Source organism: Thermobia domestica, chromosome 14 (assembly GCF_964235325.1).
Source record: "Thermobia domestica chromosome 14, izTheDome1.hap1.1, whole genome shotgun sequence".
NCBI classification, from domain to species: Eukaryota; Metazoa; Arthropoda; class Insecta; order Zygentoma; family Lepismatidae; genus Thermobia; species Thermobia domestica.
The window spans coordinates 136,387,528-136,409,565 of NC_137467.1; the positions used below are offsets into that span (position 1 = coordinate 136,387,528).

At 36.9% G+C, this 22,038-nt stretch overlaps 2 protein-coding genes across 27 annotated transcripts in view; one reads left to right on the top strand and one right to left on the bottom strand.

The window, feature by feature from the left end:
- The window catches only part of LOC145670338 (uncharacterized), a 493,290-nt gene that overhangs the window by 172,212 nt on the left and 299,040 nt on the right, over positions 1 to 22,038 (bottom strand). For 9 of the 26 annotated variants that reach the window (XR_014128265.1, XM_081738877.1, XM_081738875.1 and 6 more), the window contains exon 1: positions 14,348 to 15,617. The exons of 9 other annotated variants lie outside the window; for them this stretch is intronic. Coding sequence is in view for 8 of the 17 variants with exons in the window: in XM_081738877.1 (XP_081595003.1) it covers positions 14,348 to 15,239 (892 nt within the window). In the remaining 9 variants the exon portion in view is untranslated. Of the gene's footprint in view, positions 1 to 3,031; positions 3,407 to 14,347; positions 15,618 to 22,038 lie in introns of those variants that run through there. 8 more of the 26 variants (XR_014128285.1, XR_014128282.1, XR_014128283.1 and 5 more) reach the window with 4 other exon arrangements.
- LOC145670337 (WD repeat-containing protein 17-like) overlaps positions 1 to 22,038 on the top strand; it is a 246,114-nt gene that overhangs the window by 16,050 nt on the left and 208,026 nt on the right. The window lies entirely within an intron of this gene.

Here is a 22,038-nt window from a genome sequence, read left to right on the forward strand (position 1 = left end):
TATTTGCCACATTGCTTTAGTCTTATTTCGGGCATTTAAAATCAAGCTATTGTTTTGCATTAATTTTGCTGCCCTTATGACCTTCTTATAGGTTTTCCTATACAGTTGTATGTATTTCTTTAAATCATCAGATTTAAAATTACCAGATTTAAGGATCTTATTAAATCTTATCAAATTGGTACTGGATTTTCTAATTCCATTTGTAATCCAACTTTTATCAATGCGTTTCGAAATAGTACGACTTTTTAAGGGAAAAGCAATATTAAAATAATATAAAAATGTGTCCATAAAAGCTTTAAACTTTTCATCCATGGAACTATATTTATATATATCCTCCCATGTTTCTTGGCTTATTAAATAACACATATATTGAATATTCGACTCTGAAAAGGATCTCTTTAAGGCATAGATGGCCATTTTTCATTGGGCTCGCTCGCGCTCGCGCTCACTTCTCTCAACTGAGCTCGCACTCACTCGCGCTCGCGCTCACCCGTCTCAGCTGGGCTCGCGCTCACTCGCGCTCGCGCTCACTTCTCCTAACTGGGCTCGCACTCACTCGGGCTCGCGCTCATCTCTCTGGACTGGGCTCGCGCTCACTCGCGCTCGCGCTCACTTCTCCTAACTGGGCTCGCACTCACTCGGGCTCGCGCTCATCTCTCTGGACTGGGCTCGCACTCACTCGGGCTCGCGCTCACTTCTCCTAACTGGGCTCGCGCTCACTTGCGCTCGCGATCACTTCTCCCAACTGGGCTCGCGCTCACTCGGGCTCGCGATCACTTCTCCCAACTGGTCTCGCGCTCATTCGCACTCGCGCTCATTTCTCTTAATTGGGCTCGCGCTCACTCGCGCTCGCGATCACTTCCCTCAACTGGGCTCGCGCTCACTCGGGCTCGCACTTACTTCTCTCGATTGGGTTCGCGCTCACTGGGGCTCGCGCTCACTAATCTCAAGTGGGCTCGCGCTCACTCGGGCTCGCGCTCAATTATTGAGCCCGAGCCCGGTTGAGCGTGAGTGCCGAGCTCACGAGCGTCGGGCTCGCGAGTTTGGACACCTATGATACAGACACGGACAATGACACGGAAAACCAGTCGTATTAACAAATGCTGAAACAAATCTTCAATTATGCGCTTATTCACCTAAAAATCACCTTCACTAACATGTCTGCTCACTAGGAGCGAATCCCCAGCGTGTACGTTAACATATACTTACGAGAGAATACCTATAACGACGAATGATGTACTAAGATTTTGAGTACAGTTTCAAAAGTTCATTTCCGTAAGCTGTAAAGGCAGTAATTGCTATGCTATCACAAATTGCTATCACAAATTAATTGCAACTTTTGAGTTGCATACACACAAACTACTAGGGAATGAAGAGTATGTACTGACAAAGAATACACTGGAAAATGAAATAACATGTTATAACAAAAATTAAAATAAGATGATAATCGATACAAATGTAGAGGATGAATATGGCATGTCCGAACTTCGCCAAGTATGGTGGAAGAAGCTATTTGTTTACTTCTTCTTGACCAACCGCTAACAACATTTATAAATCCATATGTGGCTTTGTTATACGCAATTAGTACATTCAAATTCACGAACGATGACGAACTGAAGGGTACGAAGGTACAGTTGCAAGTAACAACCATAGTCATAATAATATAGTTCAACTAAACAACGTTGAAAATAGTGGACAATCAGGTTTAAGTAGAAATGACCAAAACTGAATAGTTTTGCATCGATCATTCCGAAGAAATTTGGAGTTATACTGAGCATAGTTTGGGGGAGAAGCGAGCATCCCCGGTGGATATACTTCAGCTGACTTCTTTGGGGGGGAAGAAAATGTGATTGAGGGGGAAATTCCCCTCATCTCTCCCGGTAATTTGCACCCTACATATATATATATATATATATATAGATAGATAGATAATTGGCTTGCGGCAATATAGTGCTAAGCCGCATTTGTAAAAACAAAATCTACCCATTGCTGTTGACAAATTTGCAAAAATTGAGATTAGATGGCAGTAAATATCGTAAATGGTGTTCTTGCCTTCATTAATTTGTATTGTAGTGCAGCGATAAATTTCGTTGCACAATACGTATAAATGTGGCTTAAAGTTATATTACTCCAAGCCCTTCATATATATATATATATATATATATATATATATATATATATATATATATATATATATATATATATATATATATATATATATATATATATATATATGCAAGTTAGTTGGAAACCTGGGGCCCGTAAAATAGTGTTTCTAATCGAGTCCCACGTCTTGTAATTCCATTAGGTTATCTTTTCTCTCTCACTTGAAGAAAGAAAACTAATTTTTTAACGGTGACTTCCCTCCGGAGCAGCCTCTACTTTTAATTATGTGTTTGCTGTTTGAAGGCATATTGTCCTGTTACAATACAGTAAATATGAACATTTCTTAATTTAAGTCAAATTTAAGAGTATTAAAACTGAATTTTTGAAATTGTGCGTTGATTATAGCCTGTAATTTGTTAAAACAAAACACCTATCAAAGAAAATTACAAGTTAATGAAAGGTCAAGCAAGATGTTTGTGAATATGAAACTTACATCATAATATCACTTTGAGTCAAGAAGTTATATATGATAAGCATAATGATAATGATAATGATAAGCATAATGTGGTTCTAGTTTTCGATTCATCTTTACATTTCTTTAAGTATATAAATGCCAGTTTTTAAATCGCATAACATAACGGAAAAAATAGTAGCTACATTATATAAAATGAGGTAATTTTACGAACTGCGTTAAAACAGGAAATACAATTATGTTAAAATATTGAGGTAGTTTGGAATCTCTTGCCTGTCAGATGTCAATTAACAGATTAATAATTTCCTTCTATAACAAGCAAGACTTTATTTTACATGAATTAAAGACCAAAATATAAATTCAGATTACGCTCTTTCGCAGGAGACCAATCCGACAAGCTTGGAGCCTTATATAAATGACAGCGTTTTGGTACTAATGAAAAATACAACTTACGGTATAAATGTTAATTTTCGACCCATGTTGTGTAGATGCTGGTCGATTACTCGACGAGATGCTGGTTGGTTGCTCAGATGATCCTTGGTCCTCTCCCTTACCTTTTTATATTGTATAAATTTCCTCAGTCAGACCCTGAGGTTCTCCATAACAGCCTTGTTTGTTCACTTAATTACTTTTTACGCTACGTGACTGCCGGAGAACCTCATTAGTCCACGATAAGTGTGACTGTTTATCCAAAATTCTTTTGTAACCTAATTTAAGTACACATACAATTTTTACATATAATTACTAGAAAACAGTGCTAGTTATTTCACTAAACTTTTTTGATATATTCCTTTTTGCAATATGTTGAGCTAACTTTTTTTTTTCTCAACTCATGTCATAGTTCCATTACAGTCCCCCACTGATGAGGAACTGTTCCTGAACATCACCGTAGTGTGTGTCACTCCTTTTTTTTTCCTCAACTCATATCATAGTTTCATTACACAACTGTGAGTTGAAAAAAAAAAAAAACAGAATATTGCTTCAGTTTTTTAAAAAATAAATATTAAAATTACATAGTGCAGTAATTAAATTTCGCGTAAAATACATTTAAAGATCTCAAGAAGAATTCAGTAAAATTAACTTGCTAAAACTGTCGTTTTTTTTGGTTTTTTTTTAAAGAATAAATAAAATGTTTCGTAATATAAATTAATAAGCTAAGAAAAAATTATGTTACATGTATTTAACACTATTAAGAGCTACTCTTGTTTGTTGAGATTTAAAGAACCTACAATTAAAATAATACATATTTCGCTCGACTTTTCTATGAACGTAAGCTTCACATTAGTTGCTATATATAAATTTCTTACCTTGTAGGGTCAAGAAGTTTCCTTACTCTATGATCTATTAGAAAAAGAAAATGGCCATGGAATTTGCAAAACAAAAACAAATGCCAGCCTCAAACACCATTGATAATAAGTATGAAAAAATGGGATTTCCATTCCCAAAGATGTTTCGACAATGAGATCACAGGTCAGATGTCAAACATTCGTCGAGTGGATAAATATAATACACTTCAGATAGTACAGAATGCACTTTTCCTTCATTTTCGTTTGCATAGCGGTTAAAATCTTGCAGGTCGTTATAATCTGGACTTGGAATACATTTCTTATATTTTATTCCTGAAGCAAACACCTGTTTAATGTCGGTCTGCAACATAAGCTCAGCTATACACTACCGTATGTTTACGCGCGTAAACTAACGATGTGAGTTTATGCGCGTCATGCAGTTCATGCATTGTGCATGAATTTACGCATATAAGCTGAGGAAAGCAGTTGCAGAATGGATCGATCGAAAGCAAAGTTTTAAGGGTGGGTACTACCAATGTTATATTGTTGAGAAAAAGAATAAAGAAAAGACGCTAAAGAAATAGGTATGTTTGGACAAGGAATAGGATTTTAATATTAGACAAGGAAGGATAATCCAACTTTCACAGATTATATCCAATTTTTATTTAGATTGTGATGGCTCAGTAGTAGAAGGTTCATCTCTGGTGCGTGAGGTATCTGGTTCGATCGCAGCTCGTATCAAATGGGCAGGGGTGTAGCCAGCAGGTTTGTGTAGGGGGGTCCGTCGTTTTTGAGGGGGGGCAGCTACAATGTACAAAGCCAAAAAATGTGTTGCTGCTAGGGTTTTTGAGGCCTGAAAGAAAGGAAAATTTTGGTTTCCTTCTGGAAAACTAAAAACACTATTTTAGCTTCTTCTTCTTCTTCTTCTTCTTCTTCTTATTATTATTATTATTATTATTATTATTATTATTATTATTATTATTATCATCCATAAATTATATTCAAGATAGTTTTTATTATGCTTAATCAAGAACTACTGTCCGGGACCAAACGCTATACTTTTGTGCGTAACTATAAAGGTAACCAAGAAAGTTCTGTCCCTTTTCGTGGATGTCTGTGTTCAATTGGACCTCACACCGTGTGTTGAATGCGAGTGGAGATAAGGCGAAGGTCAATTGTTGGTGTGTATATCCAACCATACTACCTGGTTGTGGCAATTCAAATACACCGTAAAGACAGAGGGAATGGCTTGGGTACAAAACCTCGCGGGACAAAATCTCGCCGGGCCAAAACCCCGCCTGGACAAAACCTCGCCGCCCAAAACCTCGCCTGGCCAAAACCTCGCCACTCAAAACCTCGCGGGCCAAAATCTCGCCGGGCCAAAACCTCGCCTTGCCATAACCTCGCGTCCCAAAATATCGCCATACCCAAAATCTCGCCTAACCAAAACCTGGTTGTAATGATCGCGCGACACAGAATCTCGCCTGGTCTAAATTAAGCGAGACGTAGTGTCGCCTGGGAAGAAATGTTGTCAGGATAAAACCTCTTCACGACGATTTCTTCAATGTAGAATGTTCTATCGCCAGATTTACAAAACTTATTAGGTTTTGAAACTTGACATTTTGTATAAATCTTCTTGCTCCACAAGGGCACTAGCTCCAGATAAGACAATATTTTGCGAAATGCATGCCCTGAGGAGGAATGGAATGGAATGCCTTGAATGAATTTTGCCGTTCTCCAGATCTAAAAAAACTACTAAGCATAGAACCTTTACGTTTTGGTACAAATCTTCTCCTTGTACCATAAGAAGGTATGTTGCAAAATGCTCCTCGTAAGGGAGTGTTGAAGTTTGGATAATTCTTGAACGTTGGCTTGATCTCAGGACCCACGAGGTTTTGGCGGCGAGGTTTTGTCCACGCGATGTTTTGGGTGGCCCCGTGTCATTTTCCTGTTTCACTTTTTATTATGTTTATTTATCTCCAACCGTTTTCTGTTGGACTTCGCTTATCAAAATATTTCTAAAACTGGTTTACTGGTCCCAAAATCTAAAATTCAGAGTGGGGGTGGGGCGACTGCCCTCCTGCCCCACTGGCACCTCTGTCTAGCGGCTGCAATATGAAGCTATTCCACGCCCTTTCATATGGTTTTAGTTACATTTACACAGACAAAGGATATCCTTTGTCTGTGTTACATTTACTTCGGACTCTTGACTGCGAAGACATTAGGTTTTTAAATAAAATTAATTTGCTGAGCAAAATTGAACTTTATTGAAAATGAACTTGGATTCATTGTCCTCTGAACGTCCTAAATATTACTTTACTTCAATAAATTATTGACTTAAAAAACAACCAATTACATAGGCTTGCAGAAAATATTCTAAAGTTAGCACAACATGAAGTGTCCTTCAAACATTACTTTTGAAGCAATGGTTTTAAATGCAGGTACTATCAATGTTGTGTTGTTGAGAAAAAGAATAAAGAAATAGACATATTTGGACAAAGAAGTGACTAATATTTAACAAGGCAAGAAAGAATAATCCATCTCTCACTGATTATATCAAAACTTTATTTAGATCGCGGTGAGTCAGTAGTAGAGGGATCATCTCTTGCGAGTGGAGTCTCTGGTTCGATCCCAGCTTGTGCAAAATGGGTTTTGTGGTTGACAAACACCGCGTGCGTGAGTTTTCTCGGATTGTCCCGTTTCCTCCTATTATTTTTACATTCCTCCTCTTTAGTGATGAGCGCAAGAGTCTTTGTCTTGCAGTTTTTACAAGAGTCTTCACCAAGACCAAAACCAGGAATTCCGATGCAAGACCAAGACCAAGACCAAGACCAAGATCAAGTGTGCCAGTGCAAGACCAAGACCAAGACTCGGTGTGCAAGACCAAGACCACCTGGGTCTTGGTCTTAGTCTTGAATTTGCTCATCACTACACCTCTTCGTTCATGTCATCGTCGCCCTCTTCTGTACCCTACACAGTAGCCTATAAGCGTGGAACGTAAAATTCGAAGATTTAATTTTCTTTTATTTAGAACATACAATGTAACAAGACTAATTAACATATGTAATTTTTATACTTGCGAAAGTCTTCTATTCTGTACTTTCCTCCTGGAGATGTATTTTGGCGAATAATCTTCGCAAGAAATACTCAAAGTTTACATAGAAAAAATAAAACTGGGAGTAGGCGGCTTCAGCCCCTTGAATCAGGGGTTACTTTCCACCGGTCCAAAATATAGCTTAGAGAGGAAATTATTACTACTGGCACCTCCTACTTTCTAATTTTAGGTAAATATCCTATAAAGGTAGATGCTGGAATTAATTTCTTGTCGGTAAATAAATTGCGAACAATGGCGGATCCGCTTCATTCGCTTCACTCAGTAAGGCTTAACTTTTTCTTTCTTTCTTTTCTTTTTTTCTTTCTTTGTTTTTTTTTTGTTTTTTTTTTTTTTAATCTCTGGACGTTTTGGGGGGCTTGAAGCTTACACACATAGGACTTACTAACATTATTTAAAAAAAAAAAGAAATCCTGAAATTTGGCTAGGCTTCAGCCTGAAATCCCCAAACCCCGTAAACCTTCCAATGATTACAGTTGGATGATATTCTTGGGCACAAAGAGCTACCAAGGGAAATCAGTTCACGGGGATTTTTTTTTTTTCGTTCCTGAGTTGACATTTTTGTTGGATATATGCTAAAAAATTAGAATGTGGTTCCTGTGCCGGTCCAGAAAATACACAATTTTCTTTACAAATATCGATAAATCATACTAAGTACTGATACCAGTACCATGATTCTAATATCAATATTTGTAGATTTCATACAGTTTTGTGTAGGAAGTGAAATGTATAAATACTGAAGGGAAAACATTGCACAGAAACATTATGTTCCTATGTTCAACATATTTTTTGTATGTGGTGCAAAGTATCCTGACCTATGATGTTACTTTGCACCAAAGTTTATATTATAGTAATCACGGTCATCGTGAATGTTTACAAATGCACTTGCACGAATGTTTTCCTTATATATCTAGCTATTATATGTTTAAAATATAATGTTCTAAATCATTACGTTTATAAGTTACATGCGATTTTCTTTAAAATTCATTACATCTGCTGCAAAGTAACCCCGTCTTACGGTACTGGATGATCTTTGTCTTAAACAATATCACCTACTCACGAAGCTGTATACATTTCTTGGAAAAGCAATCAGAACGAACATAATGTTTCTGTGCATTCACTTTACGGTACCCAAAGAAAACCTTTTATCTGCAGCTATAACGCCTACAGGTAATCTATTATTGAAATCTAGGCCCTGATCTAGGACGGGCTCCTGGGAGGGAGGGGCAGTGAAAGATTTCTGCGATGGTCTGCCAGTGGGGAGCGGCGAATGACCCTTCGTCCCGTGCTGCAGAGATTTCTTTGAATTTAGTGCAGGTGTCTTCTGTGGTGCGTATTGTATTCAAATTTTAAAAAGTGGATCAAAGAATTTTCCACATAAGAAATATATACCATATAGGCCTATTACAAAGAGTATTATTGCTGGAATTTTAAACGAAATTTACTAAACTAATTTCGTGCAAATTACTAACTCAATCCTTTATATAAATTTTATATCTCTCTTTATTGTTAATAATTATAAGAAACAATATGTTGAAAGTTACTGTTGAAAATAACACTTTTTGAACCTCGTCACCGTTATCACTCTTACAATTTTCTCTACGAGACGAGAGTCTGGTGAGCAACACTAGTTCATCCAAGTCTTAGATTTCAAACATCATTTCAGTGCTAAATGATCCGTATATAAAATCTATAAATTATAAAAGTAATTATACGATCACAATGAATAGCATATAGGAACGCCTAAGATATTCAAATCATTACACAATATACTCCAATAAGAAATATGGTTTAAATATTGTTAAATTACATCCTTCTTAGACTTCTCTCCTGAAGCAGAAGGATTCTGAGAACTATTAGATAAGGGAATACATTTTGTACTTAAATTTACAAAACGAGACGAGAAGTGAATCCTCGAGAATCCAGACAAGAAAGAAGTTTTCGAGAATTTATACAAGACGAGACAAGACTTAGGGTTCAGGAGAAGTGGTGTAATCACCAGTGGGAACTGGCAAGTCATCTAATTTAGATTCCAAATTAATATAGAGGTTTCCCTTTCATAAACCTCGTTAAACTTAATCAGTCAACTAAGCTTTATTAAGCTGAACGAATGTAACTTATGCGTCCACATGTAAACGTTTATTTACAGATATTTCTCTCGAAGATGGTTTGAATTATGTTGTCCAAATTTAGCGCTATCATAATGATCGTGTATCTGGTTTCAAAATTAACTAGATAAAAGGCCCATTTAAGGGCTGTATGTCAACTTGACATCGAACAACTTGCACCAAATTTACTTAAAGCTGGCCATTTTTCACTTCCATTCTTGGCAATTTGCCGAACAGGTAATTTTGTCACCGAAAATTTTGTCACAGTAATTTCGTCAGTGGTAATTTTTTCACCAAAATATTAGCATATAGGTAATTTCGTCACCGGAAAATTTTACACAGTAATTTTGTCATCGGTAAATTTATCACCACAACATTAGCATATAAGAAACTTTGTCACGAAATTTTTTCCCCTTTGTTGAACTAGGTATAAACAAAGTAAACGACCAAAACAGCTTATTTATCTTAATCAAACTTGGAAAATAATTTAGTTGGTGTTATATTGTAATTTTGAATTTATTCCTACATGCATATTAATATATGTATCTGTATACGAAAAACAACGTATCAGTCTCGGTCTTGTTTCGATCAATATTTGCAGCTCCTTCCTGACAAAGCGGTTAGCGTACGTACCTTTGGCGTGGTAGACCCGGGTTCGTTTCCTTGCAGGTTATGTGCTTCGGATCCCACGTTAAGCTATAGTTCGCATCTGATGTGGCCCCGCTGATATAGTCGCAAGAGCCTGAGCAACAGGAAATTTGTTTGAGATATCCTCGGTACCGAAAACCAACATTAAACCCCAATAAATAAAGTCCAACACTTTGCATTACATTATACTTGAATAGCCAGAGCACATGTCTTTGAAGCATGGGGTTCCAGGTTTGAATCTTGGTGGGAGACCATTAAAAAGTTTCAACTCATAACGGTAGCTTACATTCCATCTTAAACCGTAGGTCGACATCTCGTACAGCTTTGATGTTGAAAGGGACGCTAGATTCCAAGCCAACCAACTATGCAATTTATATTTTGATATTTTAACAAATACTCTGGTTTAATCTGATAGTTTTCCTTTTCCCATGATCTTGCCTTATACTGAAATTCTAATCTCTACCAATCGCTGCTCTGTTGAGTGAGCTGTCGGCTCGACTCGATAGTGAATGAGCTGTAAGCCGACCCGCTCGAGCCGTTCAGAACCCTAAACCCGAGCCGAGCAGTTTTGAACTTGTTTGGCCGGCGCTCTCTAACTTGTAACGATTTTTGGTTCGAGCCCAAATACTTGCTCCTCCAGCAATCAGACCCAGAACCACGTGAATAATGCCTTCCCTCCTAGACTTCACGACTACCGAAGTCAACAGTCAACTCGCTTTTAGTATTTAGATACAAATCGCCTATCTTTCATGTATATACACGGTGTTGTAATAATAATAATAATAATAATATTATTATTATTATTATTATTATTATTAATAATAATAATAATAATAATAATAATAATAATAATAATAATAATAATAATAATAATAATAATAATAATAATAATAATAATAATAATAATAATAATTTGTAGTAGCAGTAAGTATCATTAATAATAATTATATTGTCAATGTAGGATATCTGAAGAAAGTATTTGAAACTACACACAACATTGGGCTCGATTTGGCTCGACTCGACTCAAATTCGAGTCGAGTTTAGAGCCGAGTTGGAGGAAATTTTTCGATCCGAGTTTTCGAGTCGAGCTCAAATATGTCTGTTTCGAGCCGAGTTGAGTTTCAATGAAAACTCGCTCGAACTCGCTCGTGCCCATTCTTAACTGTCTCTCGTTCACGGTTTTGTTTAGGACTCTCAAGTAAGGCTCGATCGATATGTTGTATCTCGGTCTAGTTTCGATTTACTAAAGTCTGTCTCGTCTCGAAATTTAAAGAGGAGAAACATGATACTTAGAGTAATCTCGGTCTCGGCATCACCATTAGAATATGTTACGTATGTTCAAGTTTAATTCTAGAACGCTTGGAGCAATTTCAACGAAGTTTGATAAACATATGACATACAATCACAATAATATTGTAGGGCAAGATATCTCCGGTCTCCCTAACGGTGGATAGAAGGGTGACGTATAAATAATCGAGAACGACCTACATTCATGTCGAATACACATTTTCAAAGAGTCGCTATACTTTGTTGAGAGTCCAGATGACATTTAAGCTCAAGTTTAGTCTAATAGAACAATAGATCTCCGTAGAACCTTATGCTAACTGTTAGAAATGAATAGAACTATTGAACCTACTAGAAATTTTGAAAACAAATAAATTGCACGTCAAATATACATTTCAAATATTTTGAATAAACTTTTATTCTTCCGTGTATACAGTTCAAAGACTAAACCATATTCGATTACCGATTAAAGAAAGAAAAAAAAACGAAAAAAAATCATAATTTAACGTCAAACCATTAAGGTCTTTCGGCTGAAGGAGGTGAATGATTAATGAAAGTGAATGATGATGAAAAATTAAACTTTGTGCTCTCCTACTCTGAATCAAACCTGGAACCACGTACAACAAAGGAAATACGCGCTAGTCACTACACTAGCAGAGAAAATTGCTTATTGCACTCTTTCGAGTACAAAGGCTATATGACACGGTGACCTTCAATTTAAGGTAGAACCATAAGCACCGCAATACGATCAAATTTCAAGGCTCTCCTCATCAGGACTCCAACCCAGGACACGGTGTAAGGAAGGTGCAAGTGCATGATTGTAAATATTTTGCCGTAATTTAAATGTGTTATACGAAGTATTCATATAGCTTTTGGCCAAGAAGAAGAAAAGAAAAGTTGTAAGCTGTTGTTGTTTTATTCATTGCTTATAGCATTGTTTCAAATTCTTTAGAAATAAATAAATAATAATAAAAATAAAAAACTTCCACTGAAATCTAGTTTCATACTATCCTTCGATATGGACAACAAACCCATGTGCAAAAATCCTGCTGCTCTGTAACAATAGATAGCAATTTCCAAGAATTGCCTCACTTCCCTCTATGCTCTGTACCTTCAACCATAAAATACAAGCATCATATGATCTCTGCATCTTTCTGAATGATGGGAGAATTTTGAAAACGCTACGTCTCATTCAGAGCTTACGAAGCAGAGATGGGTATTTTTGCTAACTCTCACTCACACTCACCTACCAAAATCTTCCTTTTCAATGCTGCACATGGAATGCGTTTCTTATGTTCTTGTCTCTGAAGCAAATGAGTCCACGTAAGCGCGAAGCGAGTGCGGGCTCGCGATCACACTCACTTCTCTCAACTGTGATCGCGCTCACTTGGGCTCGCGATCACACTCACTTCTCTCAACTCTGATCGCGCTCACTTGGGCTCGCGATCACACTCACTTCTCTCAACTGTGATCGCGCTCACTTGGGCTCGCGCTCAGTAATCTTAACTGCACTCGCGCTCGGTCGCACTCGCGCTCACTAATCGTAACTGGGCTCGCGCTCACTCGCGCTCGCGCTCAGTTTTCCCAACAGAGCTCGCGCTCACTTGGGCTCGCGCTCACTTTTTTCAACTGGGCTCGCGCTCACTCGGGCTCACGCTCACTAATCTCAAGTGGGCTCGCGCTCACTCGGGCTCGCACTCACTTTTTTCAACTGGGCTCGCGCTCACTCGGGCTCGCGCTCACTAATCTCAAGTGGGCTCGCGCTCACTCGGGCTCGCGCTCACTTCTTTCAACTGGGCTCGCGCTCACTTGGGCTCGCGCTCACTTTTTTCAACTGGGCTCGCGCTCACTCGGGCTCACGCTCACTAATCTCAAGTGGGCTCGCGCTCACTCGGGCTCGCACTCACTTTTTTCAACTGGGCTCGCGCTCGCTTGGGCTCGCGCTCAATTATTGAGCGCGAGCCCGGTTGAGTGCGAGTGCCGAGCTCACGAGCGCCGGGCTCGCGAGTTTGGACACCTATGCTTTAAGGTTGTATAGTTTTTATTTTTAACTAATTTATCTATCAATGGTAATTGTACGTATATAGCGTCATGATCTGAAAAACCAGGATTGAAAACACGTGATACATTTATTGGTTGATTTTTCATAATTATGAACTGATCTAAAGCTGTTTTTCCAAATCGCGTGGGTTCATTTATAACGGCATGCATATTAAATGTGTTCAGCAAACCTTCTAACTGAGACTTATACTTCGAGTCAATTAACCAATTAATATTCACATCACCACAAATAATTACATTTCGAGGCTTAACAAACAAATGATTCAGCATGGATTCTAATTTATTAAAGAAGATAGACATATCGCCAGCATAAGGTCTATATAGACATATTATGTAAACATTAGACTCATTTAGTTTCAGGGCCGTTGCTTCAATGTGCATTTCACAGATGAACTGACTTATATCTAACTCAGTATATTTTATATTATCATTTGTAAAGATACAGACTCCGCCGTGCTTCCTTTCCGTACGACAATAGAATGATGCTAACTTAAACTTACTAAAATTCACTAATTTTATTGCGTTGTTATCAAGCCAGTGTTCAGAAAGACATACAATGTTTATATTGTTTAATTTATCCAGGAGCACTTCTAATAATTCAACCTTTGTACCAAGCCCTTGTACATTATGATGATAAATATTTAATGGACCTTTGCATAATTTTTCTGGCTGTGAACTAAAAAAGGAAGTTCTTCCACATTTGAAAAGGAATTTACCATATTTTCATTCCTACTTTCTGGATAAGGGAGGGGTATAGGACAGGTTACTATGTTACGTTTTATCATTTCACTTAGTTTGTTACAAATGTAATCTTTACCATTACGATTTAAATGCATACCATGTCTTGTGTGGTATTCCCTTGGCATACTACTAACATCTAACAGCCTTACATTCCCAAAGTGCTTACACAACCTCTTCAAACTCTCGTTTGTTTTCAGCACTTCTTTGTTTACACACGAGAAATCAGCAAGATCATACCTATAAGGCAAATTTACAACTATTACATTTGTATGTGTCATATAAGGCAACCTTTGACGCAGTGTATCTGTAACATTTTTTGATTCATTTTTTGACACATCATTTGTGCCTCCGAATATTATCACTGTATCCTCTTTTGTGAGTTTATCAACAGATGCCATGATAGGTTGGGTTACTTCTTTAAGATTTGCGCCTGGTTTAATTAAACCTTGTACACCAATATTATTTACCTTATCTTTTAGCATAGAGGACATATTACGACCATGGCTATCAGAGTAAATAACAATTTTACCTGCTACTTCCTTTGTTGGTGTAGATTTCACTGCATTATTCACAGATGACTTCACCCGAACTATTCTTCGTGTAGGAGATATCTTTCCTTGTACTTCATCAACATCAGGTTCCATCAACACACTATACCGGTTTTGTGTAGGTATCACTAACTTATCAGCTCTTGTAGCATTAGTCAGTTCAGTAACAGGTTCTACAACTGTTTTCACATTAGTTACCTTTTCCGCACTTTTCATTGGTGATGTACATGACAGTTTTGCAGCTGACACATTTTGCACCCTTGCACTTAGATCCTGTGAATTTAGGGTACTGCTCACACCGTTTTTTCGCAGCTGGGAAGAACATTTGGTACTACTGTAAATATTACAGCTTTCACTACTCACCACACTTAGGTCTACTACTTTTTTGTTGCCATTTAAGCCACTGGACTTAGCACCTTTTTGCACAACCTTACTCCACGTATTGTTTACTTCACTTGTGTTAGTCGATTCATTATTATAGTGCTGGTGAAACTTCTGGACATCATTACTTAAGATCTCAATTATTTTACGTAATGTAGCAATCTCTTCATATATTTTAGGAAATTCATCTAACACTGCTTGAAAATTTGAAACTTCATGTCGATCATCACTAGTTTGAATTACAGTAACAATACATGAAATACACGACCATTTATTTTTTATGTCAGTTTTCTTCACGCCACTACATTTGCCAATATGAAATATATGTTTACAAACATCACAGCGTATACTGTTTTTTACTACTTTTTTACATTTATAACACTTCTTAACCTGAGTTTCACGATTTCTTCCATCAGGTGAACAACAACATACAACCATATTCGACGCCATATTGATAGGGAAGTTTTGTAGTTTACAAAAAAAAAAGCTCATAATTCAGCACCTGTTCGTGCGATTTCTCTGAAAATTTCAGAAATCAACGTTCATAACAGCACTAATAAACACTATAAATATCAGCGTTGTCACAATTAAAAAACTTCGAAAATATCGAGATATACCAGGTCGTTAACTTATCAACAAGGTCTCTACTATAATTCACAAATCGAAGTTCATAATTCAGCACCTGTTTGTACGATTTTCCTGAGACTTTCAGAAATTAACATTCATTATAGCACTAATAAACGCTATGAATATCTACGCCGTCACAATTTCAAAACTCCAAGATCATAAGAAAGACCAGATCCTATAACTTATCAACAAGCTGCATCAACCATATTTAGAACATTCCAACCAATGTTCCTCATTCACGTAGACGGCGTCAGGATTTTGGTAAAGTGGGTGCAGGCTAGGATGGAACAATACGTCCTAACATTGTTGCCAGAACGCTCTGAACTATTGAGCCTTTAGATCTCAAAAATAATCCCTAAGTTTTACTTAAAAAAAGAAAGAAAAGAAACACAACATAGAAAGGATTATTGTAGGAAATCTAAAAATCGAAGTTAATGTGGGTGAAGCTGCACCCACTGCATCCACTGTGGCGTCGCCTATGCTCATTCAGACACTGGAAAACGTTCAAACGTCGGGAGAGGTTCTACGACCCATTCACAAATATTGTTGGTGACTTCAGTGGTTACGCCTCGAGACTCACTATCAGAAAGTGAATCTTTTGATTTTGAGAATGATAACAAGACGACACCAGTTTCACTTCAACTCACGGAGGAAGGAGTGTTTGTAATTCGGACTCTCCAGTCAAATCTCTACTTTAAAAAACTGCCCTCACAACTACAATTACAATATATCAACTTGATTGTGAGTTTGCTTTCATGAATAAAGAATGAAGATAGTGTTGCGGATTGGATGCTACAACAATTTATTCAATTCGGAAAACCTTTTGAATCGTGATTTCTTCCCATTTGCAAGAATTGATGACTGTTGGCACTTGGCATTGAAATCTTTGTTGACTGCTGCGTTAACATGTTGCAAGTTACTGCCTCAGTCAACCTTCATGCTTTACATTTGTGTCGTTCACGTGCAGGGTTACTTGGTTAATAAATACTGGGTTTATCAAAACTTTGACGGAATACTTCACTGTGATATCATATTTCATCCACACTGCGAGGGCGCGATGCAAGGTCGTGTTTACTTAGTCTGACTAAAGAACAAATACAATAAGCTGCATTGATTCAGAACGAACTCAAAATAATTATACAAGGAAAACATTCGTGAATGATTTCTGTGAATTCTTCAGGAATTTTGTTATCAAAAGAGAATAGAGGAACGTATGCCTGTTTTTAAGCTCATTTTCGATAACCGTAACACAGCCTCATAAAAGTACAGTCTTAACTGTGATCTTTCTGTTATGTCATTCTGAAAATAATATCTCGAAACCTGCCTATTTACAAAACTGCAGTGATAGTTGAAAATATCCCTGAACTTCGTGCTTTATTAGCTTACAAATTAATATTTATAAATAATATCCCAATATCTGAGCTTGAAAAATTTATTCGCATGGAATAACATTCACTTTCTTTTTTTTTTTTTTTTTTTTTTTTTATCACGAAGATGCTCTTCAATGAATAATAACTTTTCATATAACATCTTGGAAATCAATAATATACATAATACATTTTGATTTTGTTTCGTAATTGTTCCCAAGTTTTTTGTGTGTGATTTTCTCAAGTTCGTATCCCATTTTCCTGCTATTATGCTTACAAACTGTATAATTAAGTAAGCGCATTATGAGCATACTGAGAAGGACCTGCATCATGAAAATGCAGTCGAATCTCAGCCGACGGAACACGTCCCAATCATGTGTTTCTCAATTCTAGTTAAATAAAAATGGTTTTCATTTTTTAGAAAAAATCTTTGTTTTCCTGTGTAGGCCTATCGAAACTTGTGAGATACTCGGTACAAATAGTTATTGTGCGGAACAGCAAGATATGAACAAACAACTTCAAGTGACAGCTAACATGAGCAAACAGACATTTGGCTTGTCTTGTATAAGAGTTGTTCTTATGTGTGAAAGAAATCAGCTGATAATACTTAAGTTGCTGCTTGGAATTCTTCGTCATCTTCCATACTCATCGAACTTCCCACTCACCGCCTACTATCTGTGAGGTAGGCAGGTAAGAACGACAAATACGAGGTGCACAATTCAGTGAACCAACCACAACAATACTTTGCGGAATGAGATTTAATCTTTGAGGTTGGCAGCAAAGTTTCGATGGTAACAGGGATTTCTCTTTTGCATGTAATCCAATCCAACATTGATACCCAGGACAAATAAGGCAACTATTTCCCAATAAGTTCGTGGAGTTATCTTTTGAAATGTGAGGGACAATGGTTTAATACCAGATTGTCATTTTCCGTTCTAGAGTTCTGTAGGTCAATCGCAGACGTGTAAACAATGTAGTCTTTGTGGGTTTTCTCGGAATTATTTCATTTCCTCCGAGATTCTCATTCCACCAATTCTTCCACAGTTATTCATTTTCAGTCACCGCTTTTAGGTTACAGAGCACAAACATGAGAAGTAAGACTAAACATTTAATTTAATTTGATTGGCTCGTATATATTCTCCAGTTATCATATAGACATAAGATACCACGATGCCTCAGTGGTAGAAGGCTCGCTACTGGTGCATGTGAGTTTGTGGTCGACAATATCGTATTTGTGAGTTTTCTCGGAGTTTTTCCACATTTTCATTGCTCCGATTCTTTCACATTCATTCAGTTTCAGTAATCATCATCAGTCTCCTTCAGCGAAGAGAGCATAACTGTGGGAAGTAGATTTTATTTCATTTTTATAACTTTTTTTTTTCGAAAATGCATAGCATCAAACAAGGGCGCCCATCAGGGGGGGGGCAGGTGGGGCTCTCGCGCCCCCCTAAGAGGAAATTGTACTTGGGAATATCGAAAACCTAATAGAATTTTTACATTAGTTACAGCAAAATTTGAAACTATATTTGAAACGTTGCATATCCTTTTCCTCCCTTGGAAACCACAACATGGGCGCCCTTGGCATCAAACATTGAATACATGTTCAAATAGACTATACATAACGAAAAACAAAAAACAAAAAAGATAATAAAATATATATTCCTTAGAATATTGCGTCAATTGAGAATGCTTACTTTGAACCATATACTATAACCCCAACAGAAATTATAATTCATTATATTCTAGGAAAACAAAATATAACAACTTAAGAAGGAAAGAAAAATGCACAAGTAGGTAAGAATTACAATTGCGGTACCTTTCCCTTTATAATATGATCTTGTGACGTCCCATTTTCTAACCCGAACATCATCAAAAGATCTGGAATTTCGATCATTGTTTCTATTAGTAAAAATGTTTAGAAATTCGCCGATATCCAGAAGCGCCCGTTTCACCATTTCGATATTTCAAATTCTATCCGGAAATTTTACTGTCAAGAACAGTGAAGCGTTTAGTTATTTATTTACTTATTTATTCTACAAACAGACATATTGACTTGGTAGTGGTTGGTTTCGGACATTCATTGAGACAAAGATGCCCGCTTTGGACTAACCTCAATCAAACTCAAACTCACAACATTATTTCGACCTCACGCTCACTCGACTTAACGTTTACACCGTCAACCCGACATCACGCTCACTCGACCTCACGCTCACATCATGATCTGAAACTCGAGCTGACTCAAGCTCTCGCTCACTTCATGAGGGTGAGGTTGAGTCAGCATGAATTCCGAACTCATGAGCATCGACCTCATAAGTTCGGGCACTTTTGCATAGACGCAACTACTATAGCCGCCGACTTTTATTTTTTATTTTTTTTCAATGGGTGGTCATGGTCATGCTTTGGTACTTACAAGATAAATTGTGTCATATTCTAAGTTTAAAAGAACAAACAAACAAAAGAACATAATAACATATCCCATAGACCAATGATTTCCAGATGCGGGTTCTCCCACTAAGAAGCGTGAAAGATCATAAAAGGGACAGACGATACCGAAGTGTAAAATGGATTGTGATTTTTTAAAATTGGAAAGATGTCGCTCTTTCTTTCTTTCTGTTCTTAACAGGTATCTCTGACACTTTCATTCAAGAGGTCAATCCTCTGGGAGTTCGTTCGACAATGCAACTAGCTACTAACATCTTACACGTTTATGGCCAGAAATACTTTTCTCAATTTTAAAAGAACGGTAAGAGATAGAAACGCAGTCCTTAAGAGACAATATCAAGGCACATCCAATGGTACTAGAACAGGTTCCCGGAAAATTCCGGAATATTGCTTAAATCGGGATGAAATTTGTTGCAAAACCAGTTCCGACGTTAACACAAAAGCCAGCTAAGATAATTTGATGCAGCATTTGCTTGAAACGTACGGTTGAAGAAACTGAGGTGGAAAAGTAAGCAATTTAGGGATGGTACCGAGTCCGAGACTAGTCTCGATCTCGTCTCGGATTCGATGCCATCCCTAATTATAGGCCTTATAGCTGGAGAACTACCATATAGTGTATCCAAACTCAAATCATAACTTTACTCAGTATGATGTCCTTATTAAGGAAAAGAAAATACGAAAACTCGATTTAGGGGTAGTTCAAAAATTTTGTGTCCACTGATCCAAAAACGTCTACTTTCAAACAAGTTCAGCAAATTCGATCCCGATTTAAGCAATGTTCGGAACTTTCCAGAAACCCACTCTAGTACCATTAGATGTGACCTGATATTGTCTCTTGGAAACTTCTTAAGAACTGTTTCTATTTCTTACCGTTCTTTTAAAATCGAGAAAAATACTTCTGGCCATATACTCTAATGTTAAATTCAACATGCGATAATTTTCGAAAGCGTTGACTCAGCTTGATGATTAAGGTATCTTTTTCTTCAGTACAAAAAGCCACGTTGGTTAGTCGATGTCGAGATACGAGAGACGTGTACTGCATCAGAGAGATCAAGTCGAGAATTGCCATAGTCAAAGAAGCATTCAACAAGAAAAGGTTACTTTTAACTAGCAGGCTCAATATTGGGTTTAGGGAGAAGTTGGTCAAGTGTTATATATAGAGCATTGGACTTTATGGTTCAGAGACTTAGACATTACGGAAGTTAGAGAAGAAATATTTAGAGAGCTTCGAAATGTGATGTTGGAGGAAGATGGAGAAGATAAAATGAACAGAGAGAAAGTAATAAACGAAAATATTTTAAAACAGATAGGAGAGAGGACGCTTCTAACCAGTATTCTTCGTAGAAAGGCCAATTGGATTGGACATATCTTGAGAAGAAATTGTCTTTTTCATACCGCCAGAGAAAGGAAGATGGAAGGAAAGCGAGGAATAGGAAGAAGAAGAACACAAGTGCTCGATGATTTGAAAAATAGAAAATATTGGGAATTATAAGAGGAAGCTTAAAATCGAGAAACATGTAAGAAAAATTTCCAGGTCCAAACTGAAAATTAAGGGGAAAGAAAAAAAAAACTTTATTAGTCCAGGGCCTGTCAAAGTCAGAATACTCAATAATAATAATAATAATAATAATAATAATAATAATAATAATAATAATAATAATAATAATAATAATAATAATAATAATAATAATAATAATAATAAATTATTGGTGTTCCAGTACAGACAGTGAATTCAAATTGCGCTTTGAAGAAGTCATAGACATTGCAGTTACAATTGAAGCCAATACTGAGAAGCAGGGGTCGAAGTGAGACGGTATGCGGTGGTATGCCATACCGCCTCTGGTTTTTCAGTAATGAGGACATACCGTCTCTGGTTTTTCAGTGATCAAGACAATATTTAAATAGCCGGTATGTTGAGTCAAAATCATAATAAAACATACCGCCTCTGCTTTTTCCCCACTTCGAACACTGCTGAGAAGCCAAGAATTTATTCTCGCTTGTGTCTAGAATTAAAATATTAATGTAACTGGTACACTACAGAAAATCAGTTTTCATACCATTTCCAAATTGTCATTTCAGAATTGAAAGAGCTATTACAAATATTCAACTGTTCATTCTAAGAAGTTTAGGTAAGGATACCTGTCCACTGAAATTTGGTAGTGTACACAGTTTTACCAAAAGTATTTAACGTTATCCCGTAGCTATACTTTCTAAATTTGAATTACGGAATTGAAAGCGGAACGACCCTATAGAAATTGAAATACCCCAAACAGTATTGACGTATTGATCCAGTGCAATCAAAACATTTTATTCCAATGTATGGAAACGTTGCAAAATCCTACTTGCCCTACTTTACCGAGTGTAGGACAAAATCCAAGCGGACAAAATCCAAGAGGACAAAATCCAAGCTAAATTCTGGCAAGGCGGACAAAATCCAAGGAACATTATCATGGGAGTAGTGCATGTGAACACCCTAATTAAATTGTACGTTTGTTTCTTTCTTCAATTGTCATGCATTCTAAAGTTTTATCTGTAATTCTTCAATTTATTCCGGTGGGAGGCAACGGAAATAAAACTCAGCATTCTAACATTACCATATTCATATTTTGATCTTGATAGGTACATTTGAATTAAATTTTTTATAAAAGAAATCATACAATACTACAAAAAAGGCTTCTATATGCTATCTCATGAGAATGAAAATCCAATATAATTTAGATAAAAACTAATTTACTTCATTACCTTCAAAGTATTTACATCAGTTACACTTGTCGAAATAATTAATAACATATACATTTTCATATTTCGATTTTCTAGATATTGCATTATTAAATTCACATACGTTATTACATTAT